The sequence below is a fragment of the Python bivittatus genome, unplaced genomic scaffold, assembly GCF_059951505.1.
Source record: "Python bivittatus isolate LINGU-HERP-01145 unplaced genomic scaffold, Pbiv_v1 ctg000980_np1212, whole genome shotgun sequence".
NCBI lineage: Eukaryota > Metazoa > Chordata > Lepidosauria > Squamata > Pythonidae > Python > Python bivittatus.
In genome coordinates this window covers 31,625,499-31,653,353 of record NW_028277125.1, presented here as the reverse complement: position 1 = coordinate 31,653,353, position 27,855 = coordinate 31,625,499, and the positions used below count along the sequence as shown (strand labels likewise).

Here is a 27,855-nt window from a genome sequence, read left to right as displayed (position 1 = left end):
CATATACCTGATTAAGCTGTTTATACTCTACATAATTAAGCATCAAGACTATTCATATTGTTGCAACGTGGTACATCTTTAATCTTCAGCAAAGATTAAACAAAAGCAGCAGAGATATAGAAATGTAACAGAATGGTTAAGGGAGGCACTTTCACATAGTTAGAAAGAAATAACCACGTGACCCCAGCATCTCCATAAATTCTTATGGTCTCAGGATTCAATTCAGGGAATGTTCTTTAAATGCAAGTGTCATTAGCAGTTATAATTCAAAACATTCTTGTTCTGACATCAGTGGTGTTTTAGACTTTTTCTTCTTTTTGCTCCTCTGGGAACCATTAATATTTCTCAGCATCAAAACATCCATAGCTATCCTAGGAAATAGTTAGGGATATGCTGGATAAATCTGCAAACAACAATGAAAGTAACAGTCATCTGCAGCCTATTATGATATTTGCTATTGTTCTTTCAAAAGTGTTCAGCCAGCCAGTCAGCAATGGGACCTGGGAATTCCAGGAGTTGGGGTCATCACACATTTCAAAGGTATCAAGATGGGGAAGGTTGATTTAAACTATTTTAATTATGACTACACAGACATATTCTTAAAAATAAATTAAATATTAAAATCAAACTGCAAGAGGATACAAACTAATACAAAATTTGATCCAGTATCTCTAAAAGTGACATAAATAAGATTGATTCTGCACGCAAACTATGCTTCTGATACCATGGACTCCTACACCATACCATGCCAAACATTCACAAGCACATCACAAATTATACATTCTATCAACATTTCCATTAGAGCCCTGACACAAACACACTGAGAATTCTGTTCAAATATGGGAGAGGAAAGTTTACCATGCAAACATATATAGTTTTATTATGTATTTAATCACAGCCCACAAGCTGCTAACTCTAATAATTCCCATTGATTGTAACAAGATGGGTATGACCAGGATGGATTATACCTGAAATGATTGGAATAAATGTTTTATATATATTTATGAATGACACATACTCTGTATATATTACATTATGAAAGGAAAAAAAAACCCTGAGAAAGACTTTTTATCTTGGGTTAACATGAACAAACCACTAAAAAAAAAAAAAAACAGCTCTAAAGAAGGAAGCAGGTAAAAGAGGGCAAGGAATACTTTTCAGTCCACTAATTACAGCCTATTAAGTTCTAATAGAGGCTTCCCAACCCACTCTTTACTTAATTCTATCTTTATCACCTGTTGAGCTTTTGCCCAGGATGGGAGACTGCTGGGGCTTTTTGTTTTGAAAAGATACTCCCTCCTTGCTTTTTCCCTCCTGCTTATTATTTAGTCATCAGGAGGGTCTGGGAAGTATTTAGGAAGCCTGAAGAATGCTGGACACAAACTGACATTTGTAGACAGCTCACCTGAATGACAGCAAAGGAACCTTTTGTCGTATTCAGTTCTATAATTATAGGGATTTGGGTGACAGTGGTTAAATGGAAGGCGGGGTTCAGGAAGGGAACGCAAGCACTATGAAAAAACCATAGGGGTCAGAGATCCAGGCAAGTCTACAGGTGGGATTTAGAGATAAAGAAAAGGTGGGTCTTAAAACTGGCAGGCACATACAGCACAGACAAAAAGTAAGAGCCAAGCGTATTAGCAGGTATTGTGAAGAAGCAGCATGAGATCCACATTCTTCTTTCCTAGTCAATGCACCAGTTTGCAATGTTAGCATTCACATAACAAAGTGGAAAAACAAAGGCTGACAAAAAGCTTAAAGCATCTCGGATACACTATTCAACTAGAAGAGTGTGATCATACAGTTTTCCCCAAATTATCATTACAAGGCAATGGAACTCTTGGTTACTTAATCCTGAATTATTTGATTTAGTGATTATAATAAGCAGCCTTCAGCAAAACATCACCTAATTAGATACAAAACCAAAACACATTGAACTATCCAATTTCCTTTTTAAAACAAAAATAACAAAAGAAAAACGCTTACTGAGCAGTTTTCCATTTCTTTTTTTAATCCATTACCTTTTATTTACTTATTGAAAACATTTATATTATGTCCTTCCAGGGGCAATATAACATAAGCCTTACAATATAGTACAAACAATATATATTCACCATAGAATATTAGGTGTACTTGAGGGGGGAGGGGGAAAAAGTGGAGGGGAGAGGTTCCTGAAGAGATAATCAATTGGATGGATGATTTCTAAGATTATTATCTGCTCAGGACGTAACTTTCTGATACTCATTTTTATATCTCAATGAAAGTAAATACAGAAGTCAGTCAATAGAATTGATTGAGATTAATGAAACATAAGCAAAAGCATTGTTTGAAATAGCTTTGTTTGGTGGAAACTGCTGAGATCCTCTGCTGCTTCTGTTAAATCAGTAGCAAATTCCATCCTACTTTTTGTCAAAGAACCAGTTCATAGCATGTGATTAGTATTGGAATCATGTCAGAACTGCAAGGCTCTACTTAAAAAGTGAAACCTTTGTAAGAATGGGTACCTTTAAATAAGAACACAACAGCCCTGCTCTGTCAGATCACATGATGCATTTGAGAAAGTGAAATAAACAGAGAAGGTGATAGCCCACTGTTGAACCCCAGCAGCTGGTATTTAAAGCATGTTATCCATTATTCAGGTGGTATATAGTCAGTAAGGTGAACAGGCATTGATAATTTGGCCCCATTATTTTCTGAACACACTTTTTATAAATATCTAAATTTATGGACACATCTTGTGGAAATAAATTCTATAATTTAAGTACCATAGCTTAAGTATGAATCAGTCATTACACACAATTGTTCAGAACTACATGACATGGGGGTCCTGAATGTGCAAATCTGCAGTGGCTGAACATAGAATGGTTACATAATAATAGTAATCATCATCATCAATAAGCTCTGAAATATAATGCAATTGTAAACTAGTTCATATACAAAGTGACAAAGAAGTAAGCTATCTATAAGCCCTGAATTCTTCATGTTTGAAAAGAGGTGACTTCCAGTTAACTTCTTTCTCCTGCAAATTACCAAAACGTGGTATCACTGACAACCTATTAGGTGATGAACTCCATATGGCTAGCATATATAGAACCATATGGATCCAATCAAACACCTATTTGATTCACCATTTTGTGTCTCTGGATATCTTTGGGAAGCCATGAGCAGTACATGAGTGCAACAACACACTCCTATTTATGTTCCCCAGATGCTGGCACTGAAAGACATGTTGCATTTGATATTAAGGGCAATATATTACTATCATGATTAACAGCAATAAGCTCAGTTAAAAAAACAATGTGATGTTTTCTCCACAAAGAAAACATCTATATATCTACAAAGGGGATATATATCTATACATCTATATATCTACAAAGTGTGTGTGTATGTGTGTGTATGTATGTATACACACACACACACAAATATATATATATATATATATATATATATATATATATATATATATATATATATATTTGTCTATCTGTGTGTGTTTGAAGACTGCAAGCAATTTAGCTTAGAAGTACATTTTGTATTAAAATAATAAGAAAGAGAAATGTATTAAATCTAGCTTCAGGAAATAATTATTTTTGCTTCAACCCAGAATTTGAAAGTCTTATGCAGAAATTCTTTTGTCTATGTTTTTAACAGTAATGCTCAGCACAACCTTAAACATCTGTACAGACCTTAATATTTTGTGTTTCAATTTCAGAGCAACATCTTTCAACCCAATGTCCATTTGCATACTTTTGTAATAAATTCACGAGCAGTTGGGCCAAGCATTCAGGCTATTTATAAACCACTTACGTGTTTTTGTCAAATAAGGCAGAGTTGTATACACATCAAATCAGTTATCTGGTTCCAGCTTTATGCCGATATCAAAGAGAATCAATAGGAGGGCAGGGGGTTGACATTTCATTTTCTAAGTAGTGATCCAGTGAGGTCCAGTTACTAGAGTATGTTTATCTGACTTCAGAGGTGGTATTTTAAATAAAATAAAAATAAAAATGAGGAAGCAGGATAGGAATTATCTTAGAGAAACTCAACAGGGACAATTCTCCAAGGTGCTGACTTGTAATTAGAAATCCAAAGCATCTCAGTATCAATCCTGTCTTAAATAATAACGCAATCAATAAAAGCAGGGGGGAATTCAAGTCATCAGGCTCAGCAACACTATTTTCTGTTGGAATAGCTATTAATAAAGCTATCTCTCTGCACTATATTTTCATAAATTCTTTTTCTCTTGTCAGCATGGAAGCTGGTGAAACAGCTAAACACCTACTGAAATCTATTACAGTGATGACTATTTCTCAGTTTTTATAACGGTGTGGATTATATAACTGCTTTTCTTTCTTAAAAAGGCAGAAAAAAGAAACATTGAAACACAAGAGGAAATTAGAATGTATATGATCTTATTTATATAATGCTGGTTTATATCATCCAGTTTGCCATCTTATTTTCAATAGTTGTAAGTCTGCAGAGTGCTTCTCAGAAGACTAGAAAGAGATCATGATACTAAAGGACCTCTCCTTCTTAGTGTTCCAGCAGCAGATATTCAGAAATAAGGTTTATGTCATGGAGCATATGGACCTGGAAATCCTATGTAAACTAGCTCTGGATATTGACCTTTCTCAATATGCTGCAGTATGAACAATATAGCCTTCTGTTTTGTTTACTGACTCTGGAGCAAGATAGATAGATAGATAGATAGATAGATAGATAGATAGATAGATAGATAGATAGATAGATAGATAGATAGATAGATAGATAGATAGATAGATAGATAGATAGATAGATAGATATTCCCAAGAGGTGAGATAACTGGTGCCAAGCACTAAAACTTAAAAATTGTCATCTTGATCCAGGATATTCTTATGGTCATTAGAATTCTGATACAATCTTAGAAACCCTTCAACAGCATGGAGCCAAACCTATTCATTCAATCTAGGAAACCATTATATATGCATATTCTTTTATTATTATTATTCTGAAGGATGGGGGGGAAGAGATGGATTTATCAGTGCTTTTCATTGAAATGAAACAGGACATCTGTTGGAATTAATATCCTCTAATGAACAATGGAACATATGGGGCAGTGGAACAGGCTGCTATTGGAAATTACTTATGCAGTATAGCATAGTAATCTTTAGGGGTGTGCAAAATGTTTTGAATTTGAACCATTTCAAATTTGAAACAATTCATCTTGACTTCAAAATGTCCTGCTTCAAAGAGAAACAGCTGTTTCAAGTGTGAAATAAGCTGTTTCCCTTAGAAGTGTTCTGAATTTGAAACAGAACGTTTTACTTTTGGAACAGACATGTTTTGTACTTGAAGCATTTCCACAAGGGTTCAGAGCAGCCCATTCTGCACTGGAAAACAGTAGTTTTGCACTCATAATAGGGTGTTTCCAATTTAAACCAGAGTGAATTTCAAGTGCTATGCACACCTCTAATTTTTATTTCTACAGTTTATGCATCATATATCACAGTTCTAAAACCTCATTCTTTTTCTCTGTTCAGTGGGCTATTGGGAGAAGGGCAGGAAAATCTTGCCAGAGGTAGAATAGCTTCCTGAGCACTTTTAAAATGAGGGCAAGAGACACAAGAAATTCAGTAACAGGCTGTCCACCCTTGTTCTAATCCTATCTAACTTAATGTTTGATATCTATACATTAAATAACAGAATTATCAGAAGATTAGCAGCTCACTCTGAATTATTTGAAATATCTTCATATTTTATCTGATTGTTTAGTACTCATAATTAATTCTTGGAAGGCTATTTACAAACAAATAAATAACAGATTCACAAATTCCTATTCAGCCACAGAATGGGAGGGAAAGGAAGGAAAAATGAAAATCAAATCTGGTAATTTGAGAAATAGCTTTGAGTATAATATGAATAAAATTACATATACAATAAGTTGCCTAAATAATTAATTCCAATCCCTTTGGGCTAAAGGAATAAATGGTATTTCCTTATTAATGTATAACACTATAATATTACTATTACACTGCTTGTCTTCATTTGGGAGGAAGAGTGGCAGAAATAAATATATTTTAATAAAATATTATAATACAATATATTCCCCCTTATGTCCCTATAAAATAGTTCTAAATATTTATTATTTTAAAAAACAAAATCTGGAAATGTGGAGAAGTACGTGGGTTAGAATTGGCCACTGTTTACACCACGATTTACAACCTGGAAAGTTGTGGGAGTTTCCCTCACTTTACTGATCCATCAAATGGAAATTAAAGGATAATGTAGGGCTGTATAGATGTACTTTTCTTTTAGTACAAATGACTTAATTTCTTTGGAACTAATGTGTATGGGGTTATATGCTGGCAGTGGGGGAGTCTAAGCTAACAGAATCAAAACATGAAAGAGCTCACTTCTTTTTTCTCTAGGTCAAACCTTTCTTCTAATTTTTGTCAAACCTTTTTCTACCACTCTTCTTACTGCATCCCTGTCTCAGTCTCTCACTCTCTACCAGAGTACCAGGTAAGGAACAGATAAATCTTTCCAGACGTCTTCTCCCACTTTCTTCATTGTTCCATTAACTCCCTTCTGTCCCTTCTTTTTTAATTGTACTGCACATTTGGAAAAGACCTTTTTCCCAACTTCCACTGTTCAGTCCTCTCTTTCTATTTCTTCTTTTTTCTGTCCCTACAAGTTTTCCACCAAAGATTAAACCAAGGAAACTATGACATGTTTCTTATTGCAAAAGAAAAAGAACCTATTTGCCCACTACCCTAAACCCCTTTCACTTACAGAGGGTCCTGAGTTCCAAATAACTCTTTAGCATTTCAAAGAAATAACATTTTATTTATTTAATATTTTTCCCTTCCTTGCCTCACCTGAGAAGAAACCAAGACAATTTATGAACTGAACAATAAACCCTTTCACCTGTGAAAGTCTGAAAAACAGCTTTCTTCTCCTGGACTTTTAATTTAACCTGGCTAGTATACCCACTATGGAATATATAAGTGTCTTCTTTTGTGTTCCTCACAGCTAACAACAGCTGATGTGGCCAAATGCAGAAGTGATTAGAAAATTAAAAAAAAAAAAAGACCCTTTCTATGTATAAGCTCAAATACAGGAGCTTGTTTCATTCCCTTTTCCCAGTAACCCCCCTCTGGTCTGGCACTCTTAGCATAGAACTCATCAACCCAGAATGATGCATTCATTAAAACTCTACATCAAATTACAGTCTCTCTTCAGATCTCATGTTGCTGGCTTGCATCTTAAAACCTCCCACCACCACCCCCATAGCTAGAATTGGTTTTGCATCTGAACAGCAAATAACTCTAGAACAATTACCATTACATTACATGCTGCTGTAGTACTGATGCTGAGAAGATCAAAGCAACACAGGAGAGGTCTTGTGATGCAAATGCAGTGTTTATGATGCTAATCAAAGAATTTAGCTTTGTTTCAAGGAGGCAAAAAGCTCCCTCATGAAAGAGAAGGGGGAAGAAGGGGAGCTTAAGCTCTTACCTCCTACTGATAACAAAGGCAGCAATGAGAATGACCACGAGGACAACACTGCCAGCCACGGAGACCAGAAGGACGGTGGGATTGGTGCCTTCCCCAATGATGGGAGAAGGAACTAGAAAGAGAAACAATATCTGTTAAGATTCTCCAGTTATGCTACACATAAGGACAACACAGGATCATAGAAAGATGTGAATGCCGTTTACATAAAGATGAAGGCAGTTCATGGCTTTGTCCAGAATTATTCTCACACCTTTTCAATAGGTATTCATTTGGAATTCTTTTCCAGGAAGGGCCTAATTAGTAAAAGGCATAATGGTTTTTTGGGGAAACTCTTTCGAGAATAAGGACTACCTCCTTTCTTCCTTCACTTTTACTCTTGAGAATATAATGGCTGATTTAGTGCCTGCTGAGCTGCTTCCCATTTTATTTGATTTAAAATGGACCAGATGCTCATTCCTTGATTATGAGCAAGAGGAAGACTCAAACAGAACAAGATGTTTTCCACTGTCTTCAGCTGCGTAGAGCACTTCACATTTTCACATGCTCTGCCTGAGGGATGTTAACACTGAACAGCACAACCTGAACTGATTAAAATTTCTCTGTGCAATGAAAATTAAACATCCATTCTCTCCTGTTATTTCAAGAAGCAACTACTTTTTTTAACATTTGTCCAACAGACACACACATGCACAATATAGACATTTTATTTCTGAAATGAATAGAAGAGAAAAGAGATCAGATTAGCTAGATCTAAAACAGGCCACAATTTTATTGAACAAAAGTTTTCCTCTCACAGAAAGGCAGCAGAATGGCAATTGGTCTTGATAGTCTGATTGTTGGCAGAATGAACTGGAATAGGAAGGAAGTGAACACTCAAAGCTGTTAGTGAGATTATTGGCCCATCTAGCATGACTCCTTCATGGGAAAAAGTTCTCCATGGTTCCATGCATTCTCCTTCCTATTTATAAAGATGCTATAGAACAGGGAAACCCCCAAGGTTTGTTGTTGCCTGAAGTGAAGAACAAGTTGGCACCCTCATCTCTCCAGCATGTATACAAACTAACTGGACTGACAGTTCATAAACAACTCATATTATTGTTTTAGGAAACTGCACATATCCAGGGTGTAACAAAAGTCAGGCCCCATAGGCCTATCACAATATCTATCTATTGTCTGTCTGTCTGTCTGTCTGTCTGTCTGTCTGTCTGTCTGTCTGTCTGTCTGTCTGTCTATCTATCTATCTATCTATCTATCTATCTATCTATCTATCTATCTATCTATCTATCTATCTTCCCCCAGGGAAAATGTTACTGTACTTAGGAATGTTCAAAAGTTATGTGTCAAACAAGTACAGAAGTGTTTAGAAGGAAATGGTAACCAACTCTTACATTTAATGTAATATATAATTTATAATTCTCTGTGAAGCCTGACTTTTGGTACACCTTGTATATCTACCATGAATAAGTAAGTTGAATAACAATTGTAATATATGTTTCCTTATTAAAATATTGAGAACAGCTTGCCTGTAATATAAAGATTACAATTAATGTAGGTAGAACTATATAACTGTTTTATTTCCTCTCTTTTCAGTAATTGCTTTCTGGCATTCTAAACCTATGAACACAAGTTCATAGCCTGTATTTGGAAGTTTCAAATCCTGAAAACTTCCAAACGCAGATGACTCAATATAATCCAAGGACCTACTGTTCTTTTCACAAGAAAGAAGATACAAGGAAAAGCATGGTGGAATTAAAGCCCCATCTTTCCCCCCCTGGTAATGTTAGTGGCATGCTTCTTCATGTTCTTTCTTTCTCTCTCTATCTCTGTCTCTCTTTCTCTCTTTTTCCAGCTCTGGATAAGGCTTGGGGGCCATAAAGTGGACAGGGGAAAGGAGACGTCATTCTTGCATTTCAGATGCACACAAAGAATCAGGCTTCCAATTGTACTCTGAGTAGAAGCAATAAAAACAACAACAAGAACACATGAACACAGAATCCTTTTGTTCCCTTGGTCAAGGCTTGGTAATGAATTCCAAACCACCAACAAATCATTCATATTCAACTCAAGTGTATACAATGTCCTTTTGAAATGGTGACAGGGGAAAATGCTTCCATTATGCCAGTGAGAGATCTATTGTTATTACCTGTGTTGGTTGTGAATTCAAACGGTCCACTGAAGTCTCCATATCCAGCTGCTGTCCTTGCTCGCACATGAAAGACATATGAAGTCAAAGGATTCAAGCCCTTGATATCAGTATTTCTGGCTGCTGTTTTCACAATGCGATAGCTGCGCTCATTTTGGTCCTAGCAGAAAGAAAGGAAAAGGAAAAAAAAGGGAGGGGATAGCAAATAAGGAGGTTCCCTGAAGCTCTCAGATCTTTATATTTTACTTTTTAGGAAATACATTCACATCTAGTTAATGGATGTAATTTTTTTTAAAATAAGTTTTTCTATAATTAGCTTTAGTGACATGAGTGTTGTGGACTTTTGTCAGAGGTATTTTTTTTTGCCTGAAAATGCAAAGAAGATATCTATGATCTAAACTCTGCTGGAAAAGAAAAAGGCAAGAGAGAAATTCTTGGTAAAATAATAAAGAAGTTGTCATCCTCCTCCTGATGAACTAATAATGTTTTATTTCTAGTAGTCTTTTCACACATTCTCCATTTCCTTTGCAGTTTAGAACTATAGGTCCTAAAATAACTAAAGGAATGTCTGCCAACCTTCTCCAACTTTATTCTGCTTTTTTGCCAGAGAAATACAGCAAGAAAAAAATGCTGTAATCTTGTTCCAGGGAAAATCTACAACTCATTTTTGATACAAATAGGAAAGGAAATAAAGTGATTATATTAAAAGAGAGAGAAAGAGAGAGACAGAAGGGAAAAGTAATTGTTCATTTTGCAGACAACCTTGAGAGGAAATAGATCTTTTTATAGTTCTGGAATGGAGGAGCAACAAATTATATTATAGAAATAACAATTCTGCACAATTTGGAGGAGGTGAAGAATGTAATTTTCTTTTCCTTGTTTCCTATTAAAATTTATCAAACCCCCACCATCATTCCAGGCAAGAGCTATCAGCTCATACAGAGTTCATTATTATTACTGTGTTATATACTTCATTATTACACATCTGTCTCTGTTATAAGGCTAATGTTGCACTGTTTTTCTGTTCTGTTGATTCTCATTACAAATGGTCTCATTAGGATCAGACAGTTCCTAGGGAAAGAAAAAATGCCACCACTATTACCCAGCAAGGAAATATATATATGCAAGATGTTATTCAGTTCAACTGCTTAGATATACAAACTGTCAGAATGAATATGATTATAAAAACATTTTTCCTAATAAAGTCCATTTATGTGATCATAACAGCAGGTTTATATTTGGCTCAGAGATCAAACGTCATGGTGAAAAGTCACCATCTACAATGAATAATAATACCTTTTCGTAGTATTTGACTTCATATTCCAAGATGACTCCATTTGGCCTGTCAGGTTCCAGCCAAGCCAATGCCACACTGTGTCTTGTTATTTCCTTAGCTTGGATCAAAGCAATTTGAGAAGGAGCTGCCAAGAAAGATAGATCGGGAAATGTCAGACAATGTTCTCAGAAGAAGTCCAAGTACTGAATGATGTAAGAATGTTTCTTTCTTTTCTTTTTTTTAGCATACACATATATCTTGAACATATGAAGTAATATAACTTAGAACAGTTCTAGCTTTAGGCATATTGGCATGACAGGCAGATTATTAAAATGGTATTTCTGCACTAAATTATGTTTTACAACCCCTGGGCTTTGAAGGCTCCTCCTTTCTTGGTATGTTGATTTTATGGCGTTATGCCAACCTCTCTTTTAGTACAAGTATTCTTTGTGAGGTCTTTCAAACTATTCTGGCAAGGAAAAGTGATGAAATATTCTTTGGTGACATCAGCAATACAGTTTAATTCATTAAATCTGCTGCTTACTTTCAGGAAACTGAAACTAGCAAAAACTTCTATGGCTATGAGGAAGGATAAGTGATATCAAACACACACACTAGGTAATAACTTGGTGAGATGGAGTCTATTTCATCTAAATCAACCAATATTTCAAATCCTCTTTTCTCCAATGGTTTCTGTGTGTCCTTCTCATTGTTCCTCTATCTTCTGCCTAGATAAACTGAGAAAATAACAGAAAAAACCAATGCCAAGAAAAACATTAGTCCCTATAACTGATTTGACCCTTGGGCATCCACGTGGAAGGGCAAAGGGAGAAGTAATGTGACATGCATTATGGTGTCATCATGCAAATGGTGAGAATTATGTATAGTACGTGATTTAAATCATGATACAACTGATGCAAATTACATAATATATATCATTTGTGCAATGATGTCATGACACAAATGATGTCATTGTGATTTTTACCACAATGATTTGATATGGCCTAAATGTTTCCCTTCCCTCATATTAACTTGCCCAGGACTTAAAGTTTTTCCTGGAGCCCTTCTCACAGCATCTGCCAATGTCTGGCAAGTGGAATCATCAGAAATGTCCAGTATATAGTTATAGTTATAGAATCCTTGTCTTCTATTTGCCTAGACAAAAGCTTATGAGGTCAGTTTTCTCTTAAAAAAAAAAAAAGACATTTTAATGAGTTTTAAGAAACAATATAACTGTATTTGATGCAGTAAAACAAGTTACTTTATTTCACTTTGCTGTTTGAATTGCTTGTATTGATTACATATCTTATGTGGCACTTGGGACAGAGATCACGGAGACAATATGGAAATAGTCCAAGTATATAAATTTGAAATGGTCCTAGTAGCAATTAAGAGGTATAGAGATCCTGCCTATTATTAATCAAAAAGGTGCCTGCATTATCATATAGAGAAGTTCATTTTTAACATGCTATTTTTTGAGATTCTCTCTGGTTTTAGCCTAGCCTAACCAATAGGAGTACCTGTCATAATGGCCAACATTTACACACACACACACAAAATTAAAGGCACTTCCACATGCAACATCTATTTATTTTCTTTATTGTTTCCCCACTCCAAGAGCCATAAGCTATCATCTCCTCTGAGCAGATGAGCCAATTTACTTCAAATTCAGCTGTGGTTCAACAGGAAACACAATGCATTTATATCTGAAATTGTGCTTTCCAGAATTAAGGGTGGGCCAGTTTCCCACTGGCAAGGACTCAGCCTCCCAGTTCTTAGGCTCTTCCATTTCACTGTAAGAAATTAAGCTGCTGTACCTCACACTAGCATCTCACAGCTGACTTTCATTTGTCAGAAAGGAGAATGACTTGGTAGTTTGGCAGATCTCCCTCAGGCTCCAAATGAGAAACCTGGATGTGGGTGAAGGAGCAAGATGCTGGCCATTTCTTGTGCTCGCCTACTGCTCAGTTGGATTGCCTCATGCAGTGTTATCAATACTTCAGGAATGGCAATGCTGAGGGCAATTGCAGTTTTAAAATGTGTCATCAGCGATTGGAGGTAGGAACAGTAACCATGTGGAAGTGTCTAAGACAATTTATTTTATCTGATAGTTTTGCCCCATTTTCACCCCTTCTCCAAAAGACAATAGATTTGTTGACAATTCAACCAGTATTATAAAACTGATTAAATTCTAACCTTTCTTTTGAATTATATTTTTAAATGCAATACGGAATGCCAAGATAAAACAAACAATGGAATAAATAAGAAAGAAGTGTCTCAATAGATGCTGCTGAGGGTTTCCGTTATGGTATCATTGGTGTGTGAACTTGAGATGTTTAAAAGGCCAGGGGACAATGCTGTTTCCCTTTAACTATGACAGTAACAGATTCGTAGTCCTACTGGACGAATGGGCTTTCAGGAGATTTACGATTCAAGCTGCCCGGTCCTTATTTTTCTGTTACTGTGTGGTCATGTCTCTAGCCAGCTGTTATCAAGTCCTGCCACAACTGACACAGCTTTGATACAAATGGTGGTGGTCTCCAGGGAAGAAAAGATTTTTTTTTTTAATCTTATCAGCAAAAGCTGTGCTGTATACCGAGAGATTAGACAGCTTTCCAAATTAAATAGATTCCTTCCTTTGTCCCTAAAAAAAACTAGAAATATGCAGGTGCTTATTTTTGAAGCAAACAAAACAAAACAAAACCAGCAATCAACAACCATCTGAACATTAAAACCTTTCAAGTGAAATTATAATGTAAATACCCCATAAAAAAAAGGAGAAGGAAGGAAGGAAGGAAGGAAGGAAGGAAGGAAGGAAGGAAGGAAGGAAGGAAGGAAGGAAGGAAGGAAGGAAGGAAGGAAGGAAGGAAGGAAGGAAGGAAGAGCAAGCAAGCAAGCTCCAAATCTAATTAAATTTGGCTCTTGTTTTATATTGTTCTATATAATTTGTAAACCTCAAGGGGCACTTTAAATAGCTATATAAATATATGTCACAAGGAATAACAATAAAAATTGGACATGTAAACTTCAGAATTACTTGACATATCAGACAGTCCTGATGGGAGAAGAACTAAGCAGCAGGCACTCTCTGTCAGGAAGACTGTTTTCTGATCTACAATTTGACAGTTTGGCATCTCTGTTAGAAATTATTCTGGAGCTTTGCTTCTGCATCCTTCAGCACATCTGCCAATCTGTCTGTTTGTTCCTTACCCTGAAACTTATGTGCATGAAAATATACTGAGTGACAGAAACAGGAGTGGAAGGATCCATTAAAATCCATTAAAATTCAAGTTATTTACATGAAGTAACCAGTACCAAAAAAATGGAATAACCCTAATTTGATATCCCAGTCGAGACACTGATATAAGGACAGACTTTTTTTGCAGTGTTTTTTTTTCATTTATTTGCAAGTGTCAACACTCAGTGAAGTAAATCCACCACCCTCTTCAAGCAAGAACAGATTAGTGACAATCCAGCCATAAAATCACGCTTTCCAGTTAATCAGTGTCTCTTGGAGACCAGCTGGATTACTCTTTCACAGAAAAAAACATTCAACAGTTCTGATCCCAGCACTCTCTGAGAGAATTTCAGTTTTCTTTCCATTATCTTCACGTAGTCACAGATATTTGAAATAAAAGTTTATGAAGTAATCTGTCAAAATATATGGGCTGACACAGTTTTCTGCTGGTGCCATCCAGGTATGTTGCAAATGCAGCTCCCAAAATTCTCAATCAATGTGGTCTGAAGATGATGGGAATTATGGGGTACTAAACATATAGGGAGGATGCCGGGTTGAAGAAAAGATTTATCTAAAGCTTCAAATCTACAGTAAAAGAACTGAGCTATTCATAAGCAAACAGCCACAAAAACTGTTTTGCTTATGTTTTCCACTGTTTATGATTTACTGCTTCATACACTTGGACCTCCCTCCCAGTCAAAACACAAACAAGATGTCATCTCATCCTTCAATTTTTATCTCACTTTCAAATCTTTCCTTAAGCCCATCTTTTCCAAGGAGACTTGGTACAATCCCCTAGCTCCCATCCCCTACTGTAAGTCACTCTGGAACTAAGCCTAATTATATGCAACTGAAACATTTCCATTTAGTCTCCATTTCCCTATCCTTTCTATATGAGTAAAACTGAGACTAGAAACTCCTGTTAAATATCATGCCTGATGGCACTATATACTTAGTAGCGCCCCTTGCCCAGCCGCATTCGCACCTACCCGCACTCATGCCTTGCTGCAGCACCCCCTGCCTGCCTGCACTGGGCCACAGCACCCACAGCCTGCTTGTGAGCCACCTAAGGAAAGGCTTGTTGTGATCAGGACTTGCAACTTCCTGCCAGCTTCCCCATTGACTTTGCTTGTTGGAAGCCAGCAGGAAGCTGCAAGTCGCAGTCACATGAGGTCCTCACTTAATGACCCACAATCCTCACTTAATGATGGCAATGGGGACTGTGGGGATTGCTGTCACTAAGCGATACAGTCACCTGACATTGTGCTTTATGACTGTATCACTTAGCAATGGAAAGTCAGGTCCCAATTACCATTGTTAAGTGAGCACTACCTGTACTGCCTAAATGGTAATTACTTGTTATTCTTCCATTATTTGATTATGCTGAAAATAAAAACTAGACAGTACCTTGTAATAAATCCTCATGGATTTTTTAAAATTTAAATAGACTTTTATTCTATCTTTGTGCAAGATAACACACAATAAATAAAAAGTAACATCATTAAGAACATAAAAAGAAAACAAAACTTTAAAATTGCTTAAAAAGATGAATGAAACAATTGAAAGCAATTTTAAAAGATCAACTTAAAAAACATTTTTTTCCCTAAAAAACTCATGAGGGCCCATCGTACTTTTGAAATGAATGTATTCCTTGACATCTCTATCAATGGAGCTAGTGATTATTTAATCATTAACAAACATGCACTTGAATAATTTTTAATAATTACGTTGTAGCATGATCAGAAAATTTCCATCTTTAGGGTTTAAAACTAACAAATGATTTCAATTTAAAGCTGAAGAAATAATTACACAATTCATAGCACTGTAATTACTGAGTAAGAAGGTTGCACATCTTAAATTAAAGCCAGTTTTTCATTATATTATCTTGATACTGTAAGATATCAGACATTTTTATTATAGCAGGAGAGGTCTCTGATTCAGTCCATCCCACCTCTGGCAAAAGGATCAGATATCAAGGTATGAGGAATATTCCTTTTTTAGGGTTAAACTGCATATAACTTTAAAATAGAATAGAATAAAATAGAAATAAAAACAGAATCCTATGCCTCTTTTTGTTTTAGTCTGAAGACACCGCATGGGTCCTTATCCTGTGTCAATATGGAGGAAGCTAATGTGCCTTTCTGCTTCTTTGAATTACACTTTTCCCAGCTTGACAAACTGTCTAGAATACCATGTACCCTCCATGGTAGCTCTTACTATCGTGATCATAGGTCAAAGAGCTTTTAAGATGGAAGAAGTTTGATTGTTCCCATCCCAGCTAGGAAAACCTTTGATGACAAGAATGGTCCTCATGCCTAACTGAAAGGCAAGAATTAGGATTGAAAATGCTAAACCAGCTCTTTCTTCCTTCCATAAACTTTTATCTGAGGTTCAAAGAGCTGAAAAAGGTTACATTTTAGTTTCTCTTATGCTTTTTCTTTTCCTCTGTGAGATGTGCTTCCACTGAAGATGTGGGAATTATAATTTTTCAAGTTTCTCCAGATCTTCTGAAGAGCTTTTATGGACAATGGTTCTCCTCAATAAATAAGTTATACGCTACAGGTGGCTGTGGAGTAAATCTTAAAACGAAGCCTGTCTAGAACTCTGGTGGGAATTGATTTTCCACCACCATGAATCTGGGGTGACAGATGCTAGTCAATTCTAGCTAGCATCCAGTATTGGCGGGTGCTATCAGCATATATTACAATGCAAATACTGTATCGTATCACAGCAATAACTACTATGCTTGTTATGCTGTACACTACAGTGCCCATTAATTGAAAAAATAAGAAAGAGTTGAGAAGCTTACATCATCTTTTAAAGTTTCCTTTCAGGGAAATAAATAGTTAGCCAAGATTATACATTCTTCTATATATTTATTATCTCATCAACAGACAAATATTTTATCGAGCATATTATTCTCATAGAAGGCATTGTGTCTTGGTGAACTTAATACAGATGTACAGTATGTGAAAAAAAGTGGAAAATTTATCAAATTTAACTTCAGCAAGTCCTCAGCATTTCATGTCCTCTTCCCCACTCCACCCCCAAAAAGATTTATTCTCTACTGACTCATGTGAATGGAGCAATTTTTGTTTATTTTGTTCTTTAACTCCCTGTCATTAAATAACCTGCTTGTGGTTTCTCTTATTTCAGTTTTTTGCCTGCAATAAAAGAACTGGAATGTTAAGCTGCAGAAAATAATGTATTTTGGCCTGCAATTGCTAAATTAATAAAATTCCCATTCTTATCAACACAGAAGATTTCAGGTGAATTTTTAAAAATGTGTTTATCAAATTAGAAGAAAGGAGCAAACTAACCAAATGAAAGCCTTTAGGCTGCCAGAAATGATGAGTAAAAACTATTTTTTAAAACATATTATTATCATGAAGATGCTGAATACATTTTTTTTTTTAACCCAAGATTCCTTTTTAGGAACTCATGGGATATATTGCATCATTTATGAGCAGTCATGTAAGTTACCTGGTTAGTTAATGCTGCCCCATTATGGAGCAATATATTCAATAAAAATGCTTATTTTGATCCACACTCATTAGCTGATGCATCTAGAAATTTCCATACAACTAAAAGAAAAAGAAAAGATCGCAGCACCTATACTATACTACACTGTGTGTGTGTGTGTGGTGTGTGTGTGTGTGCGCACACTTTTGTGTCAGTTTTGACTCCTGGACTAGTAGATTACATGGACAAGTCCATACAGTTTTTTTGGCAACATCTTTCAGAAATTATTTATTTATTTATTAAATTAGTATGCTGCCCATCTCCCCCAAGGGGTGACTCTGGGCAGCTCACAATTAAAAATTTTTAACAAGTTAAAAATAAGGAAGCAATTTGCTGTTACCTTCTTCTTAGGGCTGAGAGAAAGTGACTGGCCCAAAGTCACCAAGCTGCCCGTGCCTAAGGCAGAACTCACAGTCTCCGGTTTTTAGCCCAGTGCCTTTAACCACTACACCAAACTGACTCTCTATGCACAGAACATTATATTCAAATATTTAATTTCAGTTAAATTGGGTATTCTTTAAACACCTAGTTATGACTTCACTTTTAAGAAGTACTTAATCACACTTGATAATTTCAACATAATGCCAAGGATCAAAATTAAATGCTTGAAAATCTAATACTACTACTATGATTAAGTGTTTATCCTATGTGAGAGATGCTGAAAACCTTCTTTGTTAATAATTGCTTTAAAATGCCTAAGCATTATAGCAGGATAAATACTCCTTTCTGGGATGCATGAGAAAATGAGATACATTCATTCATACTAGATACTGCAACATTCCAGTATACTAAATTGTATTAACTGCAGTCCAATTTGGTGGTGCTTCTTTCATATTCAGCAAAACTCTACTTCTTAGTCCAGACAGAACTTCTCTTAATTTCCATTACTAGACCTATTTATATAGAGATGTGGGTGAGTACTGATCATGTGAACAAACTGTATAGAGAATGACCAAATATGACGGTGTTGAATGGGTCAAATTTCTATTCCATCATTTTTCTTCTTTTTCTTTTACTGAGATCAGTAATAAATAAAATAGCTTCTGCCCTCAGATTTTCAATTTGAAAGAAACAATATAAAAAAAAAAGATGAAAGCAAGTGAACCAAGAGGCTACTTTGCCTAACATTATTAAGCTTTTATCATGATCAGTTTAAATGTATTTCAGAGAATGGAGAAATCTCAGCTTTCAATTGACAGAGAAGATTCTACTCCCCAGAGTACATCTGTATTCCTACTGATGGAACACAGGCCTATTGGTGAGTTTGGGTTGTTCAAATTACGTATTTCAAAGAATAAAGGCAGGGTGGGAGGAAGAGAGATGCTATAGAAAAATAATGTGGGCGAAACCTGTGTTGCTTTGTACTCCCTGAAGAAAACATACTTTAAACATAAAATAAATATGTATCACTCCTCCAAGTATGTTAGAAGCTGGTATTATCCTTCCAACATGATATGGAAGGTCTGTTCTTGGCATATCCTGATGAGAAGTGTCAAGTTTCATATGAATGATAACATTCCAGCAAGAGCTTCTGACCAGTGCCTGATTTTTCCATCATGGAAAAGATTGTCATGGCAGTATGTAGGCTAATAGCTACATGAATAGGAAATGCAGCGGAAAGAATTGTCTAGAAATAGAGAGCGCTCCACTTGCAAATACTGTACTTCATGCACATGGGTTTACCATACATAATTTTAGTTCCTAGATAAGAACACTCATAGCAGTTTCCTACTGGGTAAACAGCAATAACTGGCTAAATTACATGTGCTATGATATGAACATTTGGATTGTCTGATTTTGTCAGTTTTAGCTTAAAAGTGATAGCTTGGGGACCCTCAAAGAAAGTTGGAAGCCCTGGCTAAGAAGGTGTTTTACCGGGTTGTTTTTATTTATCCAAACCTATAATCCACTGAAGCTGGTGGAGGATGCTAACCTCACAGGAATATGCATGATGTGGGTAGCATATGCTATTTATATAATTTTGCCACCTCATCACAGGGCAAGCAGCAGCTTTAGTTCTTGTTGTAGATTTGTAAGTCTGTAATTTGCTTCCAGGAAGTAAACAAAGGAAGATACATGCAAAAGAAGAAAATTAAGCAGGAGCAAAGGGTTAAACATGACATGTCCAAGTGTTGCTGCAATTACAAACTTCCCAAACTTTGGTTCTAAAGTGTCAATTTACTGTATTATTTTTCTTATAACAGACAAAATGTCTAGTAAATGCAAGGATTACTTGAGAAATCCTGTAATATCAGACATGAAAAACCAAGTTTTTATTCTATAAAGTTCAACTGTATTGAACTCTAAGACATTAATAACAATGAAGTGGTGCAACTTTCTTCAGGAGTTTCAGAAAGATGCTACATATAGCCCTCATGTACACTAAAGTAGCTTTTTTGGATCAAGTCTGAAGTGGTGCAGTACTTCAGACTTGATCCAAAAAAGCTACTTTAGAGTACATTAGGGCTAAATGTAGCATCTTTCTGCAACTCTTGAAAGCAGCCATGCCTTTTTAAGGTGCAGCTGCTTTCAAGAGTTGTAGACAGATGGTACATTCATGCTGCCTTATGCTCTGAAGAACCTCCCCCCCCCCCGGGAATCAAAACTGAAATGTTGCAGACTCTATTACATTTTAACACATTATATTAAAATCAATGTCAGTCTTACAATTTTGACAAAATCAATGTCAAAATTTATAACTTAACAGATGCAATATCTACCCAAATTTAACTTCCTTGATTTGGAAGAGTAGAATATGTGCCAAATCAATGAGACAGGAAGTTCATTTCAAGGCATGTTGCTTTTTAACTAAATCTCTCAGAGTTCACAACTTCCAGCCAGCTGATATACAAGGTCTTCACCACCTTAGAAAATAGATCCTGCATAATTTTAGAATGTTTAGGACCACAGATGTTATATTCCCATTACAAAACTGTGAAGCAAGGAAGGATAAGACAGGGATCCTGTGGTGCGACTGAAGTGAGACATCTGTTTAGTCTGAGGACTAGTCTGCTTGCTTGTTTGCTATGAAAGGCTGTTGGCACATTCTTAGAAAGATAACAATAGTTGCCAACAGAAACATGGTAGGAAGCAGTGTGTATGTTTCCTGTATGTATGAATGCCAGTTTTAAACAAACAGGAAAACAAGTCTCTTTATAAGAATGTATAAAAAGCTGTCAAAACATTACAGCTGCTTTAAAAACAAAAGGAAATAAAAGAAACATTTCCAAATGCTTGAATGACAGAGATTCAGATGACATGGGTGGATGGAGTTAGCCTTGTGAAATATTTGAAGAAATGCTCTGAGCAATTATTCAATTCAGAATCAATCAACAGCTCTACAAACTGGGAAGCCATAGGAACCTATAGTTTGATGTGGTTGTATCATGAGGCAGTCAGATGGATGACAAATTCTACAGCTTACATTTCTACAAAAAAATACAATTAATTGCAATTGATATAAAGATTTATAGAAAGTGGGATGGCTAGACAAGCTCTTTAAAATCAGCATTAAGAGCAGCAGTGGAGTTGGTATAATCCTGAACCAAGATGGACTTTAGAACGATGATATTTAAGGCTGATGTGCACGGCCAGATTGCTTCTGCATCTCTATGAGCCTCTAAGGCTTTCTCAAGGGCAGGAATGCAAGATTTATCCTCTACCTGCCCTCAGTACACTGGGAAGGCAATCTCCTCCACCTTTTTCTGCTGCTAGTCAAAAGTAGTGTTCTTCTACTTGTGATGGCAAAGTGGTGCTATCTGGCTTGCCCACTGTGCTTCACTTCATTGTACGCAAATGCCCCCACTCCAAGAAGCTAATATTACTCCCCTTCCTGTCACTGGTTATGTCATTTTGCCCTAAGCTATCGGGCCACCTCTTCCCTTCTGGAAGGACCTTGACTGGTGGATTTTTTTTAAATCACTGGTAGAATTATGAAAGCTCAGGCTTCTTTCTCTTTGTCTCTCTCTCTCTCTCTCTCTCTCTCTCTCTGTCTCTCTGTCTCTGTCTCTCTGTCTCTCTCTCTCTCAACAGGTTCATCAGTGCAATGATAAAAGGTTGGGCTTTTCTTTTTTCCCTGGTGGAATTGAGAAACAGTGGACCATTCCTCTTCCATTTTTTTAAATAGATGAAACTGACAGTTGACAAAAAGGCTGGTAAAACTGTGCCTCTCGCCTGCCTGCCTGCCTGCCTGCCTGCCTGCCTGCCTGCCTGCCTGCCTCCCTTCCTTCCTCCCTCCCTTTTTCACTGAAGGAATGTGCCCCTTCTTTTCTTTTTTTAACTAGGTGAAATTGACACACATTCTGCCATTCTCTGTATCTAGCTCAAGTGACATTAAAATGGCAAAGCTGATACTGTGGATATTCTTTCTTTTCTTTTTTAACCAGTACATCAGTGGATGCAACAGGTAAGAAGGTGCTAAGTATGAGTGCGAGTGAGCGTGTGTGTGTGTGTGTGTCACACATATCAGTGGGAACTGATTGGTGATTGCTTTCTAGGTTGGGGTGGGAGGGATAAAGAATGGCCAATGGGGATCTGTGGTAAATATGGTTTGAGCAAAATGTGAGGCAAATGTTACGCACATTTTTAAAAAATCAATAAATATCAATCACAAAGTATTGAAATGAAATAAAGTGATAAAAATTATTGTTCTTGCAATTGCAAAATTGAGAAGACTGAGAACTTAAACATCTAAAGAATGAAATATAATTTGCCCTGTTTTTCCCCTTGAAACCTATTTTTTGCCTGGGCATAAACAGTAGGACTCATTCTAAGGTCCAGAGATTACACTCCAGTATAGGCTATGAGAATATAACCCCGCTGTCAATGGCAATCTCACTGCTACTGTTAAAATTAAACTCTATGCTATTAGTCTTGCAAATATCAGAAAGTGTTGTGTGCCCAGTGAACATGTCAGCTCTTGCTTTCAAGCCAGTCTTGCTTTCAGGCTATCCAAATTTGGAGTCATATATTATTCTATCTCCATTAAACACAGAGAATGGCTGAAGCAGGTTCACACCTCCAATTTACAGTTAAATTGAATGACTGCTGAATTTTTAAAATTTTATTAGCTCTGCAGACCATTAAACTGCATTTCTCCCAGCTGGATCTGCTGCCAAGACCTAGGAGACAAAGATTAGACACTCTCTGTGAACAAAATACAAGCCGTTGATACAGCTTGGATGGAATGACTGAGTAGAAAGAAGGAAAACTAACTCTTAGCTATTCTTGCACATTAAAAACTGATATAAAGAAGAGAGGTTGAAAATAAGGAGCCAGAATTTACATATACATACATTATCCTGTATAGAGAACTATGGTAAAAAATTGTTTGTGGAGGAAGCAAAGTGAATCATGGATTGGCCCATGAAACAGGCAGAATACATTTTATAGGCTTGTTGCGATGTCTGAATCAACTGCTGAGAAATGATCTCAGAAAACTAAAAGCTATGCAGGTAACACCTGCAAGCTTACCGTTTGATATTTCTACACCAAGGGTGAGGAAATATCATCACCTTAGGCACTGCTGAACAATTCTCACTGAGCCAAGATAGGCATATTGGTTATTATATTTCTACAACCTCTGGAAAGACACAGGTCCTCCTTCCTTGCTCTGCATTGTGTGAATAATTCTCTGTAGCCTTCTGATAATGTATTTAGGAGAAGATAAAGTTCAAAACCAGATTTTGTGTTACCTCACTTCTTTGTCATGAGGGTTGACATCATCCTGAAATAAATTCTGCCTTGTTTGCTGGAACTGAGTTGTTTTGAATATCTGTTTCTCATGGCTTTTTCCAAGAATGGCTGAAAAAAGGGCTCTGATTTAATCATCAGCTTAATACAAGCATTACATTGCTTATGGCTGATCACCAATCCATGAACAGGGATGTGGAAGGCTCACAGACCCAGAATTCAAGTATCTAATCTTTTCTCTTATATGGTTAAAGTGCTATAAAATCTAACAACAATAACAACAGAAATCCAAAATTCATAATATTCAATTTTCATTATTCATGATTGAAAATTATAAAAAATATAGCTTCATAAACAACAAGGTTCAAACCATTCAGTAGCCCCTAGTATATGAAAGAAATGGAGAAAAAAGAAAAAGAAAGTGAAGAGTCACAGTAATAATAAAACATTTTTAAAGTGTGCCCTCTGAACCTATTTTTCTGAAACATAGGCAAACTTGTAGAATATGTGATCCTTTAAACTTAGAGGAAAGGCAGCCAGTGAGGCAATGTCTTATTCAAGTATTTCAAATGCATGTAAAGTCTATATATGATGATCGCAAAGACTTATTCAAAGTAATATTCCATACATGACAGAGTGAAGCAACTATGTTTGTCAATGATCCTATTCCTAGCATGGAGACCTTGCACATACTGACATATTTGTATGTGAGGTGAAGGAATTATATATTATGCAATCATGACCTCTGTTTCAGAAGATCTATTTTATTTGTGGTCTGTTTTTCCACCTTTATTTCCCATCATTTCTCTATCCATGTCCTTTATTGCTGAAAGAACTGAAGACAGTTCATCCAAAAAAAAAAGCTATATATTCTGTATTCCATGATAGAATTGGGACATAAATAAAAATTAATGTTGCTGTCAAATCTTCTGCCTTGAATAAATTAGGTCCTCTCTGTCTCATTAATTATTGATTATTCTTACCAATTTACTTAATCTTAGAACTAGATAGGAAGAAAAACCTCAGTTTTAGTCAGCTTTTAGATTGTTGAAAGAAGGTCTATTTACTATAAACAAGTTTCTTAGCATATCTGTATTAGATCTGTTGCCTGCTTCATTATATACACTGAGGATAATGTTTCCCATTATTCCAGATTTTACTTCCAAATATAGCCTTTCAGCTTTCCATAATCAGTATGATATCTTTTTTGGTGTGGTGTTGACAAGATGTTGCAAGTTATCATGGAAATGTTCCAATTCAATTTCCTCTGCATCTATGGCTGGAGCATAGGCCTGGATCACCATAACACTGATGGGCTTGTGTTGAATTCATATTGGGATCATTCTGTCATTTCTGAGGTTATATCTCTGACATCCATTTTTTAATAAGGATTTTCAATTTCTTCTATGATTTTCTTGTCTGCAGTAGAAGATCTGATGTTCCTCTGAAGGTCTACTAATTCCCAGAATGTAAATGTTCAGTCTTGACATTTCTGTTCGCCTTCATTCATGGTTCTGCTATTCCACATACCAATGCTATACATATCTTTGCAGCATCAACATTTCTTTTTGTCATTGGACACATCAGCAGCTGGACATCCTTTCAGCTTTAATCCAGACACATCATAAGCACAAGTGCTACATATTTGTCCTCTGCTCTTCCCCAACTCATTGAATAACTTCCAGCCTAGGCAGCTCATCTTACAGGTTCATGTTGACATTGTCCTGGTTGTGAAATGTCTGTTTCTTTGCAAAATACTGGATCTTTTTCTTCAGCGGATCACACCTGACTCCTCATCTATCTCCAGTCTATCATGGGTGATCTTTCAGGGAATGTACAATGCTCAGTTTCGTTGTGATGTACAAGCCGCTCAACTACTATAAGGTAGTCTTTCATTAAGGGGTACAATATATATCAGAAGGCAAAGTGACAAGATTGTTCCATATAATTCTTTCAAGTCCTGTCAAGTTGTCCAAAAATGCTACATGTTCATACTAACTGTGGTGATACAATATAAACAGATAATGTGAATTAAGCACAAGACTTTGACTTGCTTCTCAGAAGGAAGGAAGTTGATCTTGAATGCACCAGGAACTAAGAAGATACTCAGAAAAAACAGGGAAAATGTCCCATGAAGCAATGATAAATTGAGTTTTTAAACATGGTATTAATGGCTCCTTTGAAAAAATACACCGGTTTCCAAACACTAAAAGGTTTAAAAGGGCTTTGTTCTTCCTTACAATAAAATACACCAGTTACATGTTTATGCCCCTCTTAGAGATCTCTTGATTTACAAGGCCTGTATCATTTTGTTTTGTAACAGAAATGTCCACAATTTTTTTTTTTTTTTGGTAATGCCTAGAGGAAGCTGGTGACATGTGAAAGAAGCAAACTAAGCGAGCAATTTATAGCACCGGGTAAAGATCAGCTTGTATTTGACTCAAAACATGTGAGACAATGCCTACCCTGTGGAGCTTTGCAGTTTACTGCATTTGCTACTCATCACTCTTAACAAATGCTTTCTGGTTGAAGGGAAAATCACATGTCTCCTATTGCCACTGAAGCCATATCTCTTTGTGCCCATTCCAACTTCAGAAGACTTCTCCCTTCCATGCTGTTTGCATAATTGCAGTCTTTCAAACTTTTAACATAGCATTGTGGCAAAATAAAAAAGGCATTCTAATTCTGAAAATATGTCCTACAGAGCAACTGCAAAATATTGCAGATAATTCATTGAACCTGTTAACTGACAAAAGATTCCCCTTATTCACTCACAATTATTCTAATCGACAAGAGGAGAGGCAATTCAGAATGCAGAAATGTTTCTGTGTGCTCATTTGGCATCTTGAAATGAAAGAGATTTGAAATGTGGCTATCCATTTTCACTGCTGAGCCAGAGATGGGACATTTCTTCAGTCTAGATCACAATGTGTAAATACACAAGATTACAGCCAATTGCAAAGGGGTTACTGTAGAATGCAGTAATGCTGCAATCCACAAAGAGTTAATTTCAACCTAGATCCACTGAAATAAATAGAAATACAAATTTCAGTGCCATTGTTTTCAGTAGAAATCAGCTTCCTTCTACCCCAATGTACTGTATATACGGTATACATAACTGGCTTTCAGTATAAACCTGTAAATATCTATATCATCATCATCTCTGTGTGTGTGTGTGTGTGTGTGTGTGTGTGTTGGACCCAAGATTTTGGAAGACACATACCACCCACAGAGGTGAGAAGGAATATAGAGAGGTAGCTGGATAGCATAGTGGTTAAGAGCACTGCCCTTTGATGCAGGAGACCAGGGTTTGAATCCTGGTTGGTACCTACCTTACCCATAGGGTTCCTTGAGCAAAGACCTAATGTCTACCTATGAGAGTGGCACAAACTAAGGGAGTCATGCTGGCTCAGATATTGCCCAGATTAACAAGGTCTGCGTCAGATGTTGGGGAACCAGGACAACCTGACAGTAAGTAGGCTACTGGAACAAACCATACATGGATGAGACTAGAGAACCTGGAATTGATGGAATGCTACTACCACAGCAGACCTAATGAGAGGGGATATATGAAATGTATGAGGGAACTATGGATGGATAGAAGACCTACATCCACACTAACTGAGAAACAGCCCACTACCCAATACTTCAACATAGAGAGGAAGAAGATGCTCTTACAACTTGAGATAGACCAACTACTCACTACATCCCGGACTCAAGAAGACCCAGAAGAACAACTGGATGTGCAGCCAACATCTGAAGCTGGAACATCACTGCAACACCCTCTATTACAGAGCACAGCAGCTGATATGAAGCATAAGATCATGGATAAACTAGCTACAGTCAACCCTTGAGACCAAGGCTCAGTGGAGAAGTACCATCAGATAGTATGCTACAAGATGCCAATAGAGCCCTCACGACAATCCTTACTACCACCATAACTCAAACCAATAAATTGATATACACTACAGCCACTGTAATCCTGGAGATGCTTGGCTACACAATCAAGAAGAAGAGCAGTACATACCTCCCACACACTGGAAAATGAGGTTGGAAGCTAAGATCAAGGCAACTCTGAGAGAAGTTAGTCAGCTGGTGGAACTACAGAAGGGTGTGGAGATTAAGGATTAGACTTGGCTACTGAAAAAATACAAGGGCCTGACTCCATCTGAAGCCCTAGAGGCTGCTAAACAAAGGCTCAAAGTACTGGCTACCAGGCTAAGGAGCAGAGGCCAAGAAGATAAATGCCCTGTTCTCCAAAGAACCATCCAAGGTGTACTCCCAACTGCAGTGCAACAACACAGTAACAGCAGAGCCATCAATAGCAGAAACTGAACAGTATTGGAAGAACATATAGGAGAAAGAGAAGACACAACACCAGTGCAAAATGGCTGCAGGACTTGAGAGCAGAACGTAGCAATCTCCCAGAACAGGAACCAGTCACCATCACAGTATACATCCAACAGCGGGTCAAGAACATGAAAAGCT

The 27,855-nt window shown here is 36.6% G+C and overlaps 1 protein-coding gene across 6 annotated transcripts in view; it reads right to left on the bottom strand.

Moving 5' to 3' along the window:
• Nucleotides 1-27,855, bottom strand: part of EPHA4 (EPH receptor A4) — a 389,379-nt gene that overhangs the window by 32,421 nt on the left and 329,103 nt on the right. For all 6 annotated transcript variants that reach the window (XM_088132608.1, XM_088132609.1, XM_088132606.1 and 3 more), the window contains 3 exons: nt 10,937-11,061; nt 9,641-9,800; nt 7,498-7,609 (listed from right to left, as the gene is read on the bottom strand). In XM_088132608.1, the coding sequence (XP_087988734.1) occupies nt 7,498-7,609; nt 9,641-9,800; nt 10,937-11,061 (397 nt within the window). The remainder of the gene's footprint in view (nt 1-7,497; nt 7,610-9,640; nt 9,801-10,936; nt 11,062-27,855) is intronic.